The sequence below is a fragment of the Zootoca vivipara genome, chromosome Z1 (assembly GCF_965207765.1).
Source record: "Zootoca vivipara chromosome Z1, rZooViv2.hap1.1, whole genome shotgun sequence".
NCBI classification, from domain to species: domain Eukaryota; kingdom Metazoa; phylum Chordata; class Lepidosauria; order Squamata; family Lacertidae; genus Zootoca; species Zootoca vivipara.
In genome coordinates, this window is record NC_142583.1 from 5820955 (window position 1) to 5838502 (window position 17548).

Sequence of the window (17548 nt, forward strand, 5' to 3'; positions counted from 1 at the left end):
GAGTCTACCGCTCTTATCCACTACACCACACTGGCTCTCAAGAGGTTAGGGGGCCACAGGGGGAAGTGAGAAGTGAAGAAAGAAAATCAATTTTTAAAAAATCGTGATTGGCTGTCTATCCACTTGGTCAATTACGAGCAGGTAATGGGGTGGCCTTAAACCACAGAGCCCTAGGGCTTGCCAATCAGAAGGTCGGCGGTTCGATTCCCCACAATGGGGTGAGCTCCTGTTGCCCGGTCCCTGCTCCTGCCAGCCTAGCAGTTCGAAAGCACACAGTGCAAGTAGATAAATAGGTACTGCTCCTGGGGAAAGGTAAACAGCGTTTCCGTGCGCTGCTCTGGTTCCCCAGAAGCAGCTTAGTCATGCTGGCCACATGACTGTACGCCAGCTCCCTCGGCCAGTAAAGCGAGATGAGTGCCACAACCCCAGAGTCGTCTGTATGTGTGATGAAGGGGAGCCATACCAGGGTGAAGGCGTCGTCTTCTGTTTGTCCCCTTGTCATTTTCAGCTTATTGGTTAATTTTTCTAGTAAGGCAGTTTCCCATACTGTTTGGTACCATTGGTCCATGCTTACTCCTGATAGGTCTCTCCAGTGTCTGGTGATGATGTTTCTGGTTGCTGAAAGTACGTAGGTGGGTTATGAGTTCTTTGTGGTGTAAGTGGCCATTATTGTCTTAGAAGATGTTTAGTAAGGCCAATTCTGGGGTGATTTCTAATACTTCCTTGGTTATTTTACATATTTATTGTATGGTTGTTGTCCAGAATAGTTGGATTTTGGGGCACTCCCACCACATGTGGAGGTATGTGCCTGTGGAGGTGCACCCTCTCCAGCATTTTGGTGAGGTTCCTGGGTGTATTAGCACTAGTTTTCTTGGCGTTAGGTACCACCTGTAGGTGAGTTTCAGAGTGAGTTCTTTTCTTTTCATTGATATGGATTTAAAGGGGGGTTTAGACCACATCCTGGTCCCATTGGGTGGGGTTGATCTCATATCCTAAATCATCCTCCCATTGTTTCTAGATTGCATCTAGGGGTTTCATGGGATTGTGGAGTAGTATTTTGTATATTGTGGATACCATCCCTCTGTGTCCCTTTGTTGTTAGGATGAGGATTTCGAAGGTTGTCAGGGGCCTGGTTGCTGCTGATTTTACTGCTGGATTGTTTAAGAAGGCATCTAGTTGGTGATGTGTTAACCACGGTATTTGGGTGTCTTCTAGTTTGTCTTGTAATTCTTGTGTTGACAAAGGTTTGTTATTTTTTTATAGAAGTCTATTAGGCAATATAAGCCTCTGGGTTGCCAGGTTTTAATCTGGAGGTTTTTTGCTGCGTGGTGGAATAATGGGTGGTACGCCAGAGGGGAATTTCCATCCTTCTCAAACCTTTGACATGCATTTGGGAACCCACTTCTTCCTTCCTTCCTTCCTTCCTTCCTTCCTTCCTTCCTTCCTTCCTTCCTTCCTTCCTTCCTTCCTTCCTCTTAACCCTAAATTTGTAGGGTGATAATGGTACTGCTGAGAACACTTTTAAGTCAGGCTGTGAGACACTAATCAGTGTGTTGCACCACAGTGATATGCTCATGCAGAACCAAAGATGATGTTTCACATCCTCAAAATATCACCTGCCCTCTCGGACTCTGTGGACCATTTCCAGAAACAAGACTGACAGTGAGTGGCCTCCTCATTTATCCATCCCTCCGCCTCCCCCTGCACTGCACCCTGAAGCTTTTGTCTCTTGGGGACAATCTGTGTGCAAAGACTGGTGGGAAAGACTGGTTTGATGGTCCTCACCCAGACGTCTTCTCCAAACTTTGCATGCAGGAGGAGGTTTCCTCTCTGGATCTTCCCAGTGTTATTTCCCAGCCCTAGTCAAAAAAACAAGCAACCCTACTCTTTTGTTTTCTCTCTCTATTATTTTGCACCATATTAGTGCCCTCTGATTACTTGGTTGACCTAGCAAAGGACTGTGTCCCCCAGAAGGGAGCAAGCTGAGGAAGGGTGTGGGTTGGGGTAGACATGTGTTTGTTTTCATTTAAGAAATGTTTAATTTGCACCGTGATGAGTCATTTGGCTCTGAGCCCAGACAGCTTGCAATGCTTGCAATGGAGCAGACTGTGGCACTGTTGGTTCAGTTTGGGAAATCTCACTCTGCAGGAGGCTGGGAGACAGTTTGGTGGCAATGCTCTATTTCTGGATTTCCTGCATCAAGCAGTGTGTTGGAGAAGACGTGATTTTTGTCTCCTCTTAGTTAAAAAATAAATTTTCCAAAAAATTTTTAGCTCAGGAATGGAGAAACTCACACACTCCATATTTAAATATCTATTTTATTGCAATGTACACATTGTTTCTAAAGCACTTCATTCTAAAATATATCTTTTGTAATGCTCTTTGTTACATCTTCTTGTTTGTTCCGTACAATGGGGAGTTATGATCTACTCCAGGGGTAGGGATGGGTAAACTTGTCCATTTAAGTTTCTATGAGTTTCTTAATTTCCAACCTGAATTTCCACTCTTCCTATTTTGACATTATATTGTGAACCGCCCTGTGATCATCAGGTGAAGGGTAGTATAGAAATTTCATAAATAAAATAAAATAAGTACCTAAATCAGTTTGCCATTAGATATTCATTTAATTCCTTGTTAAAACTCACCAACATTCTTGTGTGAATTTCTCCTGAAATGAACATTTCAGTGCACTTTTCCCTAGCATAGTTAATATTTGCTTGCTTTTTTTTTAGTAATAGATGCAAGATGACCCTGCTCCACTGAACTGGAATTTCAGCCTTCACGACATAGGAAAACGGCCAAGTATACAGCTATTTTCGTGGAGGAGGGTCAATATATTGACTGATATGCATAAAATTTCAGATATACCTGTAGCTATATAATCCCTAGGGACCCAGGTGGCGCTGTGGGCTAAACCACTGAGCCTAAGGCTTGCTGATCAGAAGGTCGGCGGTTCGAATCCCTGTGACGGGGTGAGCTCCCGTTGCTTGGTCCCAGCTCCTGCCAACCTAGCAGTTCGAAAACATGTCAAAATGCAAGTAGATAAATAGGAACCGCTATAGCAGGAAGGTAAACGGCGTTTCCATGTGCTGCTCTGGTTCGCTAGAAGCGGCTTTGTCATGCTGGCCACATGACCTGGAAGCTGTACGCCGGCTCCCTCAGCCAATAATGCAAGATGAGCGCGCAACCCCAGAGTCGATCATGACTGGACCTAATGGTCAGGGGTCCCTTTACCTTTACCTATATAATCCCTAGTGTAGTACGGTAAGACCTTTGGAGCAGGCATTTTCAAAAAAATGTTTTTTTATGAACTGCCCTAATGCACACATAGACAGTTGTGTTCCTCCCCACCCCTTACACGGAGTTGTGTCTTTGCCGTTCACTCATGGCTCCTCTGTGGGAAGCGCCGTTTCACTTGGAAGTGCTCGCATCGCTTGTGCTTCATGGAGAGGCCATAGCGAGGGGTCATGTCCACCTTCACCCCGTCAGGGACACTGAACTGCAGTTGCTGGAGCAAAGTGACTAAGAAGAGGAAGACCTGCCAACGGGCAAGAGGCTCTCCAATGCACCTCCTCTTCCCCAGGCCAAATGCCAGGACCTTCTCGCTCTCATCCCGGTTGATGCCCTTCCCATTGGCAGTCAGGAATCGCTCTGGCTTAAAGGAGGAAGGGGATTCCCAAAGGGTTCTGGAAAAGGAGCATTTTTTTGAAAGAAAGAAAGAAAGAGCATGCAAACTCCTTGCCTCAAGCAGAGCTGAGAGAAAAGTATCGATTCAGTTTGCATAAGGATCATCTGAAACAATATACTAGCTGAAACACAGCCATCCTTTAAACTCACATTTTCCTGAATTTTGTAACACAGTTCTCTGGCCAAGTAGAAAAATGCTTAAACTGGGGTAAAACATGCATGGGAATGCATTTATTGGTGAGAATGATATAAGCATGCATTATATTGGGAGGGACCGTTTAGCAAAAATGTGTAGATCAGGCAAGATTTCATACAGATATGTGTCTACAAGGAGAAATTTGTTGAATTATTTTCATGAGGACATTTTTAAAAAGAAGAATTTGAACTAATGCAGATAACTGAATTTAAGAATGGAAAACTGAAAGAAACTAAAATTGGCCAATTCACTGATCCCTAATCTCATGTGCATCTATTTAATATTTCTCTGAACTGGGGTATGGCGTGGCAGGACAGGGTGATATGGCCCCAGGCACACACTTTAGAGGGGGTGCTCCCCCCCCAGAGATCCTCATCCTGCCTTGCCTGCCATTGGGGGTCTCTGGGCCCCAGAGGCCAGTCTGGCCATGCCACCAAGTGCCCGGGCCCCTTGCTCAGGTGGTAAGTGGGTACAGATGGAAGGAGGTAGGCAAGGGACGATTCCAGCGTGGCCTGGCCCAGTCCTCCTTTCTGCAGGCATTGGGGGGATTCGCCTGTCAAGGGCTGTGTCGACTGGCTGGGCTCCACTCTACGCAGGCAGGCACCATGGCTCAGCCCCACTTCTGTCTGGTGGTGAGAGCTGGGCTCTCTGTTCAACTTTGTTCAACTTCTGCACCTGGGTGCCAGCAAACACCACTACACCACTGATCTGATGTGGCCAATGTGGTGCCCTCACCTCATCCTTGACCATTAGCTATGCCCTTGAACTCAACATTTTGAGGAAGGTTGTGATGTCTGTTCAAAAAGGCATAATGTTGAATCCAGAGCTGGTTTGCTGTTCAAGATACATTCTCTTACACACTGCCTCATCTCCACAGAAGTGTGAGGTTTCGGGGGTCCAGGCTTACCCAGGGTCTGAGAATCCTTTGGAAATGAGGCACAGAGGAGACTGTGGCGTCTTTAGGGTATATGGTTTCATTTACACATATATACAACCTGCCCCTGGGTGGTGAGACTGCAGAGTAGTCGCATCCCAAGAGGGCCTGTTTTCCGCCCACGGCTGCAGCCTCAGATTCCAAGAGACCCCAAACATCATGTGTGACACTCTCTGCAGGATAAAACAGACAGGCTGCCTTGTGCTTTGCCCCACCCCCTCCAGCTTGCAAAACTTTTTTCTTTTTCGCTTAGCTCACCTCCCACTTCAACCCTGGATGCTTCCCCTCCCATCTCTGGTATGGTCTCAGTAGAGAGCTATTTGCCTTGTTGATGGCTTTCATTGAGGGTTAATGACTGGCCATCATCTTCTTCTGTCCTCCTAATGACCCTCCCTCAGGGAGCTCTGCCAGGCTGCAGGGGCATAGAGTGGTGAAGGCGGGGCGATCCGCGTATGGGGGTGCTGCAGCAATCCACGCATGGGGTGGGGCGATCCGCTCAGGGGGGCGCTGCAGTGAGCTGCCCACGGAGCCTGCCTGGTATGCGCAAGCCCCACGCTGCTGTTTCGGGCAGAGCGGGGCCTTGAGCCACCGTGTCACTCCCTGTGGTAAGTGCCCCCCCCCACGGTGTGCCATTTTGTCACCCCCTCAGGGATGACACCCGGGGCAGGCAACACCCCCTTCCTACGCCCCTGCCAGGCTGGTCTGGCTTGTAAACATAAACTAAGACCAGGGGTTTCCGTCTTTGACACGGTTTTGTCAAACTTTGATCAATTCTAACTTTTATTGAATCCAAGAATTTGTGGGATGGAACACTGGGGCAGACAAGTCACAACAGTTCCTAGAGTGTCCACTAACAGGACCTCACCTGGAGGGACACCTGACTAAGTTCAGTTCCTGTTCCTCCAGATATGCAGATGAGATGGATTAGCTGGCAGACAAAAGCCCCTAGCCAGCAGCCATTCTCTCTCTTCAACGGGAACACATCTCCAGAGAATCTCCAGTTAGGATGGTTCTCCCTCTTGGCCTGCTGCCAAGAGAGAGACCAGATGGAGCCTCACTTTACTAAGTAGACTCCAGATGTATATATTTGTAACTTTTCTACGTAAGCCTGCCTTTCTGAGATTATGCTGTTAACCCAGGATGTCATGTGAGTAAACTCTATCTTATTTTAATACTATTGTGTCGTGTATTTCTTTTAAGAGGAACAAAGGGGATTTGCCAGGAAGTATAATATTGAAGTATAATATTGTTGTAGAGGTTCTAGCAAACCTAACGCTGCGCACAAAAGGGGAATGTCACTCTGCTGATATTGGAAGCTTGCTAACACGAGCTTGGATAGGATCTATCTAATAATATATCCTAATCCACATCCCTAACATTCCCACAGAATTATGGGTGACTTGCACTCACAAACTCTGGCACCCAGAACCTATACCAGTATGTCTGTAACATATTCACACTTAAAATCAGGGATGGGAACCTGCAACCCTCCAGATGTTGTTGGACTCCAGCTCACATAATCTCTGACCACTGGTTACACATGCTGGGACTTACGGGAGCTGGAGCCCAACAATATCTAGAGAGCACCCAATTCCCCATCCCTGCTTAAATGAGTGCTAAGGAATATGATTGATCAGGACAGCGCGCATGCACAAGGTGTGGGGAACATGTCTTCCCAAGGGTTGAGATACACTTACTCATCATGGTTGACTTGCCACTGGTTGACAAAGACACAGACGTCCTTTGGGATGTAGTAGCCATTCAAAATGGTGTCTTTGGTTGTGCTGAAATGGGAAATAAATGTATTCATTGGGAAAACCCCACAAAACACCCAAAGGGATAGAAGAGTGGAAGGAATATCAATTGGAAGTTGGGAGGCTGCAGGAATGAAATGAATGCAATGGGGAAAGGGAAGGAGATTAATAGGACAGTTTTGAAGATAAAAGGTCCAAATTTCAAATAGAATTGTTGGAAGGCAGAACAAAATTGTTGTCAAAAATGTATGATTTGTTGTTAGAATGGTATACGAAAGATGAATTGACAAAAGAGGTAATGATAAAATGGGCAAAAGATTTTGGGTATAATATTGAATACGATGCGTGGTTGAAATTATGGAATCAAACATTGAAATTTACTGCATGTACTGCCCTGAAAGAGAATGTCTTGAAGATGATGTATAGATGGTATTTAACACCAGTAAAATTGGCTAAGATGTATAGGATGAGTAGTAAAACATGCTGGAAATGTAAAAAGAAGGATGGTGAATTTCATCATATGTGGTGGACATGCGAAAAAATCAAAAGATTTTGGGAAATGATATATAATGAACTGAAAAAGATTTTTAAATACACCTTTCCCAAAAAACCAGAGGCTTTTTTATTAGGACTTATAGGACAAGAGATAGTAAAAAGAGACCAAGTATTATTTATGTATGCGACAACCGCGGCTAGGACTTTGTTAGCCCAAAAATGGAAAACTCAGGAGTTACCGATGACTGAAGAGTGGCAGACGAAAATGATGGACTATGCGGAACTGGCAAGACTGACTAGCAGGATCCGAAACCAGGGAGAGTCGATGTTCAAAAAGGATTGGAGTAAATTTGTGGACTATATGGAGAAGAACTGTAGAGGTTTAAAGACACTTGCAGGACTGAAATAAATCCTACGAATTGACTTTAAGTAGAAGGAATACAGGAACTGCGAGATAGGAGTGGACAAGAAAACCGAATGGGGGGAAGGAGGGAAGTCAAAGCTCGGCAGAGCAAAGTAAATTGTAATAATTGATTAGATGTTAAGAAGAGGAAATTTTGTGTTTATTGTGTGTTGTTGTGTTTGTTGTTGAATGTTTTGTTATTGTTTAATGTGTTTATTTGGAAAATTTAATAAATTGTCTTTTTTTAAAAAAAGGAGATTAATTTCAGTTTTGGTCTTCTCTGACCCTGCCCATTTCCCCTCTGATCCCATCCGTTTGGTCCCCAGAAGGCACAAATCTGCCCCCACGGGCTGAAAAAACTGCAGTGGCCAAGGTCAAGTCATATTAGCCACCAGTAAAGACAAAACAAGAAGGAAGCCACTCCAACCATCCTAGGCTGCCATGCATTGTCCTTAAAGATTGACCAGCCTCAGATGTTTCTCTCCCTGATCATGAAGGCCTGGAGTTTTCTTCATTTTTGAAAGGTGGAAATCCTGAAAATGCTGATACTTCCATACCGGATGACCCACCCCATGCAAGGAAGACACAGGCTGAGGATGAGGCCCCTCATGGACATGAGCTGGGGAATCGGGATGGGTTTGCATGTCTCTTTGGAAGGCTCAGGACTTACCAGTGAGGGATTGTGAAGGGCAGGAAGGAGGAGTGCCTGAACACCTCCAGGATGAAGGCTTCGGTGTAAGGCATCAGGAGACGGTCCGACAGCCCGGGCTTGCGCTCTTGGCCAATGCTCTCATCTACAGGTTAAGCATAAGAACATCAGAAGGCTCCACTGGATCAGGCCAGTGGCCCATCTAGTCCAGCCTCCTGTTCTCACAGGGGCCAACCAGATGCCCATTCTGCGAAACCAGCAAGCAGGATCCGAGCACAAGAACCTTCTCTCCTCCTGTGGTTTCCAGCAACTGGTATTCAGAAGTATTGCTGCCTCTGACTGCAGAGGCTAGGAGCCATCGAGAGCCATACCTACCAAGTTGCTGTCGGAGGAATAAGGGACCGGGCCAGAAGTAGCAGACCGGAAGTAGCGCTGCCGCCATTTTGGAACTGGGCGGAGCATGCTCAGAAGTGACTTTTGATGCTGCTTTGCCCAGTTCCAAAATGGCCGCCGCGCCAGAAGTCGCACTGCAGCCATTTTAGAACTGGGCAGAGCAGCATCAAAAGTTGCTTCTGAGCATGCTCCGGCCAGTTCCAAAATGGCCGCCGCGCCAGAATAAACCGGGGAAAAACAAAAAAATCAATTTTTTTCCAGCTAGGAACAGCTGGAAAAACGGGGATTTCCCGGGGAATACGGGAGACTTGGCAGCTATGTCGAGAGCCCTTTCCTCCATGAATTTGTCTTTTAAAGCCATCCAGGTTAAAGAGAAGCAGGGGCGTCTTACCCATAGAGGCTAGTAGCACAGGGCGCCAGGGAGCCAAGTTCTGGAGGGCACCAGGGAAGAGGCGGAGGCTGGACGCAGCGCTTCCCAGCATCAGCGTGCAGCCATCGCCCACCTCCGTCATGACGCACCGAAGCAGCGTCACGCCCGAAACCGCCATCTGCCATGGCCACTGCGGCATGAAGCGGCCAGCTGAGCCGGGAAGCACTGCATCCAGCCTCCACCTCTTCCCCACCAGAGGAGCTGTCCTCCAGCCACTGCCCGCCTCCTTCAGCGCTGTCGGCAGCACCGTCCTCCCTAAAAAAACTCTGGGAAACGGGGGGGGGGCGCCAGAGGGAGCTTTGCACCACGGCACCAGATATACTTCAGACAGCCCTGAAGAGAAGAGAAAGAAACTGGGATCCAGTCTGCCCAAGAGACGTGTGAACTATTATAAACACAGTTTTACCTATTTCTTCCTGAATCTTCTTTTGGATTTCTGAATAGACAACAAGATACATGAGGCACCAGGACAAGGCTGTGGTCACTGTGTCAAAACCTGGGGGGGGGGGGGGAAACAGAGCGGTGTTTTTTTAAAAAATAAACAAACCAAAAGCCTCTTTTTTTTAAAAAAAAGTGAACCTTCTTTTTTAAAGGTGAATATAATTTTAGTCTGCATTAATTAAATGGTATCCAAGCCTCAATAGTTCCCATCTGAGTGAGTGTGTATATAATTAGACATGCTGTTGAGCAGGGGTCAGAAAACTTTTTCAGCAGGGGGCCAGTCCACGATCCCTCAGACCTTGTGGGGGGCCGGACTATATTTTGGAAAAAAAATATGAACGAATTCCTATGCCCCACAAATAACCCAGAGATGCATTTTAAATAAAAGGACACATTCTACTCATGGAAAAACACCAGACAGGCCCCACAAATAACCCAGAGATGCATTTTAAATAAAAGGACACATTCTACTCATGTAAAAACATGCTGATTCCCGGACCATCCGCGGGCCGGATTTAGAAGGTGAATGGACCGCATCCGGCCCCCGGGCCTTAGTTTGGGGACCCCTGCTGTTGAGAATGGGGACACATATCTGTAGTATATCTCCCAGATGTTCATAATACCAGAGCTCAGGTTCATCCAAAGACATGGACTGTGGGGAGATTCAAGACAGACCAAAGAGAATTGGGGAGCTACCTTACAATTGTTGTTGTTGTTGTTGTTTAGTCATATAGTTGTGTCCGACTCTTCATGACCCCAGGGACTAGAGCACGCCAGGCACTCCTGTCTTCCACTGCCTCCCGCAGTTTGGTCAGACTCGTGTTGGTGGCTTCGAGAACACTGTCCAACCATCTCGTCCTCTGTCGTCCCCTTTTCCTAGTGCCCTCAATCTTTCCCAACATCAGGGTCTTTTCCAAGGATTCTTCTCTTCTCATAAGGTGGCCAAAGTATTGGAGCCTCAGCTTCAGGATCTGTCCTTCTAGTGAGCACTCAGGGCTCATTTCCTTCAGAATGGATAGGTAACATAGGTTTGATCTTCTTGCAGTCTATGGGACTCTCAAGAGTCTCCTCCAGCACCATAATTCAAAAGCATCAATTCTTCGGCGATTAGCCGCCTTTATGGTCCAGCTCTCACTTCCATACATCACTACTGGGAAAACCATAGCTTTAACTATACGGACCTTTGTTGGCAAGGTGATGTCTCTGCTTTTTAAGATGCTGTCTAGGTTTGTCATTGCCTTTCTCCCAAGAAGCAGGCGTCTTTTAATTTCGTGACTGCTGTCACCATCCACAGAGATCATGGAACCCAGGAAAGTAAAATCTCTCACTGCCTCCATTTCTTCCCCTTCCATGTGCCAGGAGGTGATGGGACCAGCGGCCATGATCTTAGTTTTTTTGATGTTGAGCTTCAGACCATATTTTGTGCTCTCCTCTTTCACCCTCATTAAAAGGTTATTTAATTCCTCCTCATTTTCTGCCATCAAGGTTGTGTCAACAGCATATCTGAGGTTGTTGATATTTCTTCCGGCAATCTTAATTCTGGCTTGGGATTCATCCAGTCCAGCCTTTCACATGATGAATTCTGCATATAGGTTAAATAAGCAAGGAGACAATATACAGCCTTGTCGTACTTCTTTCCCATGATCCATGAAGGAGACCTTACAATTACTTGTTGGTAATGCCTGTTGCTTCTTCCAGGCCTGGCTGCCTGCTTCTTCTCTAAGTTTTTGTCAGTATGTGTACGAGTTAGCCTGTCCTTCTGTTAACCTCTTGGTTCCATCTTGGTCACAAAGCTTTTTTTGTTAAGAGTAACAAACCTTAAGTTTTCTTTATCCTTTCAACCAGCAGCCTTACTAGACTATTCTTTACCTGCCCACCACTGCTGTGCATTTAATGAGTCAGACCATTGGTCCTTTGAGCTCAGTAGTGCCTACTTTGACTGGCAGGTTTGGTAACCACTGATAGCCTCCTCCTCCTCCTCCATGATTTTGTCCAATCCCCTTTTAAAGCCATCCAAGTTAGTGACCATTTCTGCATCTTGTGGGAGGAAGTTCCATAGTTTAACTATGCACTGTATTGTAGAGGTGGAAGAGACCTCCAAGGGTCATTTAGTCCAACCCTCTGGATTGCAAAACTCACAGTTCAAGAATCCCTGACAGATAGCCATGCAACCTTCCAAGGAAACCTGTTCCATGGCTTTTATAATCAGAAAGTTCTCCTGAATGTTTAGTTCGAACCTCCTTTCATGTCATTGGTTCTGAACCTCCCCTCTGGAGCACCAGAAAACAAGCTTGCTTCAACTTCCATGGGGAAGCCCTTCAGATATTTTAAGATAGTTCTCTTCTCCAGGCTGAAGATTCCAGCTCCCTCAACTGTTCATGCTTTTGACATCCTTTCCAGCTCTGAAATAATCACCCTGCCGTGGTTTTGGTGAGCCCCTTCTCGAAACCTCCTTACCTGCCCCAAAGATGTCATTGACGAGGTTCACTATTTTTTCAGATGAGATTTGAAGCTTTGTGTTTTCTTGGCTTTGGTCGATGAGGGAGTCTGTGATGTCCCGGATGCTATCCTGGGAAGGAATAGAGACTCAGTTCACAATTATGGCAGTTAGAAGCCAGTTCTTGGCTTCCCAGCTTTTTTCTGGTGCTGCTCTTGTGATTTGACAGCAAGGACAGCCTGTATTTGTTAAAGCATGCATTTTCATTGGATTTCAATGGGTACGCACTCTTAAAATGAAATTTCATTGAGGTTTTTCTAGTGTTGACACTGGTTTTGTTTTGTTTTTTAACAATGACAAACCATGTGGTGGCCATCACATACAAGATGAAATGCAATCAGAAGGTGGAAGAAAAGTAACATGGAGGGCATAACATTTCATGGCCTGTCTGGGGATACCTTAGTTCAGGCATAGGCAAACTCAGCCCTCCAGATGGTTTGGGACTACAGCTCCCATCATCCCAAACTAGCAGGACCAGTGGTCAGGGATGATGGGAGTTGTAGTCCCCAAACATCTGGAGGGCCGAGTTTGCCTATGCCTGCCTTAGTTCATTGTATAGGGAAGGGTCATAGCTCAGAGGTAGAAGAGCCCCGGTTCAATCCCCACTGGCATCTCTGGGAAGGGCTGGAAATATTTCCTGCCTGGAACCATGGAGAACCACTGCTGCCAGTCAGAATGGACAATGGTGAGATTGAAGGACTCATAGTCCTGTGGGAATGTTAGGGATGTGGATTAGGATATATTATTAGATAGATCCTATCCAAGCTTGTGTTATCAAGCTTCCAATATCATCAGAGTGACATTCCCTGTGGGGAATTACACGAGGAAATTGTGCTGGCATGTGTGGGAATGACTGAGATCTGCGAGTGTGTGGGCATTAGCGCGGCAAACCGGCTAATGTCAGAATGGGAAACACGTGAAGGACAGGTCAGAGGCTCAGCTTCAGCAGGGCAACAGGTCACAACAGAGCTAGAAGGATCAAGGAGGATCTGGATGGAACTGGATGAATCAGGACAAACCAGATGGGTCAAGCCAAGGAGGGCAACACAATGGGAACGAGGAAGGGGTGTTTACAGAGTGACATGTGCTTGGAGCATGGACAGAGGGCATGGCAAAACAACACGTGGGCTATGGAGGATGTCTTAGGGAGTGACCGGTTGTGACGTTACAGGAAACATCACCTTGTATGGGACTGCACTGCTGTAATTGGCTAGAAGTTACACTGTCATTGTAATGATTAACTGTCATCCTGAGCTTTCAATAAAAGGAAGAGCTCGAGCTCTGCTCTTGGTCGCCTTCCCATTGAGTTCAACCTGCCTCGAGTCGTGTCGTCTTTGCCCCAGGCAACAATTCCCCTTTTGTGCGCAGCAAAATGTGTGTGTTCAGGTTTGTTAAAACCTATACAACAATATTATACTTCCTGGAAAATCCCCTTTGTCCCTCTTAAAAGAAATGCACAACACAGTGTTTATAAAATAAGATAGAGTTTACTTACAGGTTCATCCTGAGTTAACAGCATAATCTCAGAAAGGCAGGCTTACGTAGAAAAGTTACAAATATGTACACATCTGGCGTCTACTTAGTAGAGTAAGGCTCCATCTGGTCTCTGTCTTGGCAGCAGGCCGAGAGGGAGAACCATCCTAACTGGAGATTCTCTGGAGATGTGTTTCCATGGAAGAAGAGTTGGCTAAGAGAGAGAATGGCTGCTGGCCTGGGGCTTTTATCTGCTAGCTAATCCATCTCATCTGCATGTCTGGAGGAACAGGAAACTGAGCCTTGGTCAGGTGTCCCTCCAGGTGAGTTCCTCTTAGTGGACACTCTAGGAACTGTTGTGACTTGTCTGCCCCAGTATTCCATCCCACAAGCCCAACCTGGCATGAAGCAGTTCCCTTGCATCCCTTACCTTGCTGAAGCTCTCATAATGCTCTTGGATGATCTTCTGCAGGAAGGTGGTGAAGCGTCGGTTGATGGCCTTAAACTTCTGCACATTGTTGCTTGGGAGGTACTGGAGGGCAGGAATGTAGTCAGCCGGGTTGCCGGAGGATGCAAACTCCACAAACTCCTCGCTCACATTCACTATGCTGAGCAGCTCCTCATCGTCATGGCTGTAGCGCTTGCCAAAGCAAATGGCACAGATGACATTGGCCACAGAGACCACCAGGTACCGGTAAGGGTCGAGGCTCTTCTTCTCCAGCATTACCTGCTGCAGTTTCATCACCAGGTAGCTGGCCTCTTTGGAGACATGCTCTTCCAATAGGCAAGTGGATGAGGAGTCAGGGCTGGGGGAAGCAGCGAAGCTTTTGAGGGCACTCTGGGCCAGTTTCCGGCGCATCTGCCATACCGGCCCAGAGTCTGTGCCAAAAGCCAGGCTGTTGCCTCCTGACACGAGGTGGGAGCTGAACAGGTCAGGGCGGCCCATGAAGTCTCCTCCTTGCCTCACCAAGGCCTGCTTGATGGTCTCGAGACCACTTAGCACTACCACCGGCCTCATGCCAATACGGATCTTCATCACATCTCCGTACTTCTGGCTCATTTGTGTCAGACTCAAGTGGGGGTTCTGCCCCAGATCCAACATGTTGCCAATGAATGGGTAGCCCCATGGCCCTGGGAGACTCTTTAGGCCCCGTGGCACCGGCTTCCGGAGGGATTTGATAGCGATGGAAACCAGGCAGAAAACAGCAATGGCAATCAGGGCTTCTGCCGCCGAGATGGTGTCCAGGCTTCCCACCAGCGACATGGCAAATGGGGGCAGGGTGGACAGGTAAGAAACCCTCCTGAAATTAGCCAAAGAACAGCCCACAAGGCAGGGTTAGCGAGTGAAAGTCTGTGTCAGTCTTGGGAAACAGGTGGTCCTCCAGATGCTGATGGGTTACAACTCCTACCATCCCTGACCAGTCGGACTGGGGCTGAGCAGACACAGAGTCCAAACACTCTTGGAGGGTCACAGTTTCCCCAGCTCCAGTCTATAGGGACGTCGCTCTATGAGTAATACCAGTTTTCATGGTTGTTAAATCAAACTACCGCTCCCTTGGAAGGTGGTGAACTCTCCCTCCTTGGAAGTTTTAAAGCAGAGATTGGGTGGCCATCTGTCAGTGATGTTTTAGTTGGGATTCCTGCATTGTAGGGGGCTGGACTAGATGACCATAGGGGTCTCTTCCAACTCTACAGTTCTATTATTCTAAAACAGCTAAATACCATGTATACGGAGGCAATGCATGACCTTCCTTAGTTGGGGCTCATTCATACAACCATTAAAAATGCATTTGCTAATATTTTTGATTTAACCACTGCTCTGCTCTGCTCTGCATTCCATGCGCTGCTCTGGTTCGCCAGAAGCAGCTTTGTCATGCTGGCCACATGACCTGGAAGCTGTACGCCAGCTCCCTCGGCCAATAACGTGAGATGAACGCTGCAACCCCAGAGTCGGTCACAACTGGACCTAATGGTTAGGGGTCCCTTTACCTTTACCTTTACTTTTCACAAAGCCCTCCATCTGCTTCCTTCTTGCCTTGACATTTTCAGTGTCTTTCTGCTTCTCTCTGTTCTCAGGCAATGCACAGAGCTGATTGCCAATGACCTTTCATTACTGGTCATTACTGGTTGTCAATGAACTTACAATAGCCAATAAAAAACACATTCTCCATCGGCTATATATTTTGGAAAGTTTGAGGAAGTTGTTTGTTTGTTCTACATCTGGACACTTCTTAAAGTACCATAATTGAATTTTGTGTAATGGCTATTGAGATCAAGGAGCACATTTTTGCCTCTGTTTGGAGACAAGTGGATGGCAATTGGAATCAAGATCATGGGCTGAACCTTTCACAATAGTGCTGGGGTTTTTTATTTTGGGGTGTTTTTTTTTTGGTGTGTCAGAATTTCTGAGCAATGCCAGGTATGAGGCTGCTAGCCGATAATAAATGTTCTACATCATAAGAATAGAAATATATTCTTTGACATTTTTGTGGAGAAGCAGCAGAGACTGTACCACAGTCGCTAATATTAACCAGTTGTAGAAACTTTTCAAATGCCTGCCATAATCTTCCAATCTTCTAAACTGCTTCCTTCTTTCCCTTTGTGGAGAGTGGGGAAACCTTCCCAGATCGCCCACACCAGCAAAAGTGTGCTATAACTTAATGCGCAATCTTCTTAAACTTATTTTTGGGGGGATGGGCAGGGGAGTACTCCTCCAAATTTATTTATTTTCTTACTTGTATACCTCTACCTTCAGACAGCCCTGAAGTTTTTAATGTTTTACTCTGTTTTATATACACCGTAAGCTGCCCAGAGTGGATGGGGAAACCCAGCCAGATGGGTGGGGTATTAAGAATAAGAATAAGAATAAGTAATAACAATTCCACCATACGGCTCTGCAGTAAACTTCCAGGCATAGCTGCCAAGTTATCCCTTTTTTTAAGGGAAATTCCATTATGCTGAATAGGCTTCCTCGCGAGAAAAGGGAAAACTTGGCAGCTATGCTTCCAGGCCCTGGCCAGATCCAGTCTCAGCCCACCAATGGCCCCAGGTGCCTTCAGACCACATTTGGGACAGATAACAGTCCACCCAGGCCCCATATCTGCTTCTGCAGGTTTCCCCATATCCCATTGCTGCTACTTATGGTCAAAATCCCCTTCCCTGCCTGCCTTGGGTCCTCTAAGGAAGATGGTGCATTTTCCCAGCTGGGACCATCTCTATCCTATATCTCCTATACAACAACTAGCACACAGCAGACTTAGAGTAAATAGGTAAAATGATACATTGCTATGCTACCTTACAATAGGATGATGCAGAAAAAGGCCTGCAGCAGAAATCTATGCATGTTGACTTGGAGGTAAATCCCAGCATGTTTGCTGGGGCTTCGCAACAGGCCACTCTGCAAACGTTTACAGCTTAGCACAATACAGACCTGTGTAGCTCAGATGGGCGAAGGAACTGGAGTCTTGACCAGTGCCGTAGCTAATCCAGTCAGGATTTTCTGTCTAGATCTCACTCTTCCCCCAGTTGACATGCTGTGCTGAGCAGTTCCAGAGGTCATTTTATGAACTGTCCTCAGACTGATTGTCCAATCCACGTCCTCTTCCTTTGGCCAAATCCTCATCTTCGCAGCCAAGACTGGACTAACAAACAGCTAGTATTGGAGGAAGCCCAATAAAAACACCCCATTCCACTCCACTCCATATTGTGGTGTAAGCAAAGAACATGTTCCACATCAGCCAGCCACAGCCTTGTTGATTGCCACAAACACATTCCAAGTGTTCTTGAGCTATTGTGGTTTTTTGCCTTTTCTTGATTTGTAATGCCGCATTGAATAAAATTTGATGATTTCGTTTTTTATCAAAGCAAGCTCTTGGTCATTGCAAGAGAAATTAACCAAACTAAAAAGACTTCTGCTTGTTGAAATGTATAAAGGTAAAGGTGAAGGGACCCCTAACCATTAGGTCCAGTCGTGACCGACTCTGGGGTTGCGCGCTCATCTCGCATTATTGGCCGAGGGAGCCAGCGTATAGCTTCCAGGTCATGTGGCCAGCATGACAAAGCTACTTCTGGCGAACCAGAGCAGCACACGGAAACGCCGTTTACCTTCCCGCTGTAGCGGTTCCTATTTATCTACTTGCATTTTGACATGTTTTCGAACTGCTAGGTTGGCAGGAGCTGGGACCAAGCAACGGGAG

The 17548-nt window shown here is 46.6% G+C and overlaps 1 protein-coding gene across 2 annotated transcripts; it reads right to left on the bottom strand.

Annotated features, from left to right (window-relative positions):
- Positions 1–2281: 2281 nt before the first annotated feature.
- On the bottom strand, positions 2282–16884 carry LOC118084457 (cytochrome P450 1A5-like). Of its 2 annotated transcripts, none has more exons than XM_060279017.2 (7): positions 16783–16884; positions 13783–14653; positions 11840–11951; positions 9348–9377; positions 8140–8263; positions 6515–6601; positions 2282–3686 (listed from the first exon to the last, which is right to left on the bottom strand). In XM_060279017.2, the coding sequence occupies exons 2-7, from the start codon at positions 14614–14616 to the stop codon at positions 3380–3382; spliced, it is 1494 nt and encodes a 497-aa protein (XP_060135000.1). In that variant the 5' UTR covers positions 14617–14653; positions 16783–16884; the 3' UTR covers positions 2282–3379. The 2 variants fall into 2 exon arrangements, with proteins under 2 accessions (XP_060135000.1, XP_060134999.1); XM_060279016.2 differs by having other exon boundaries at positions 9348–9437.
- Between the last annotated feature and the right edge of the window lie 664 nt (positions 16885–17548).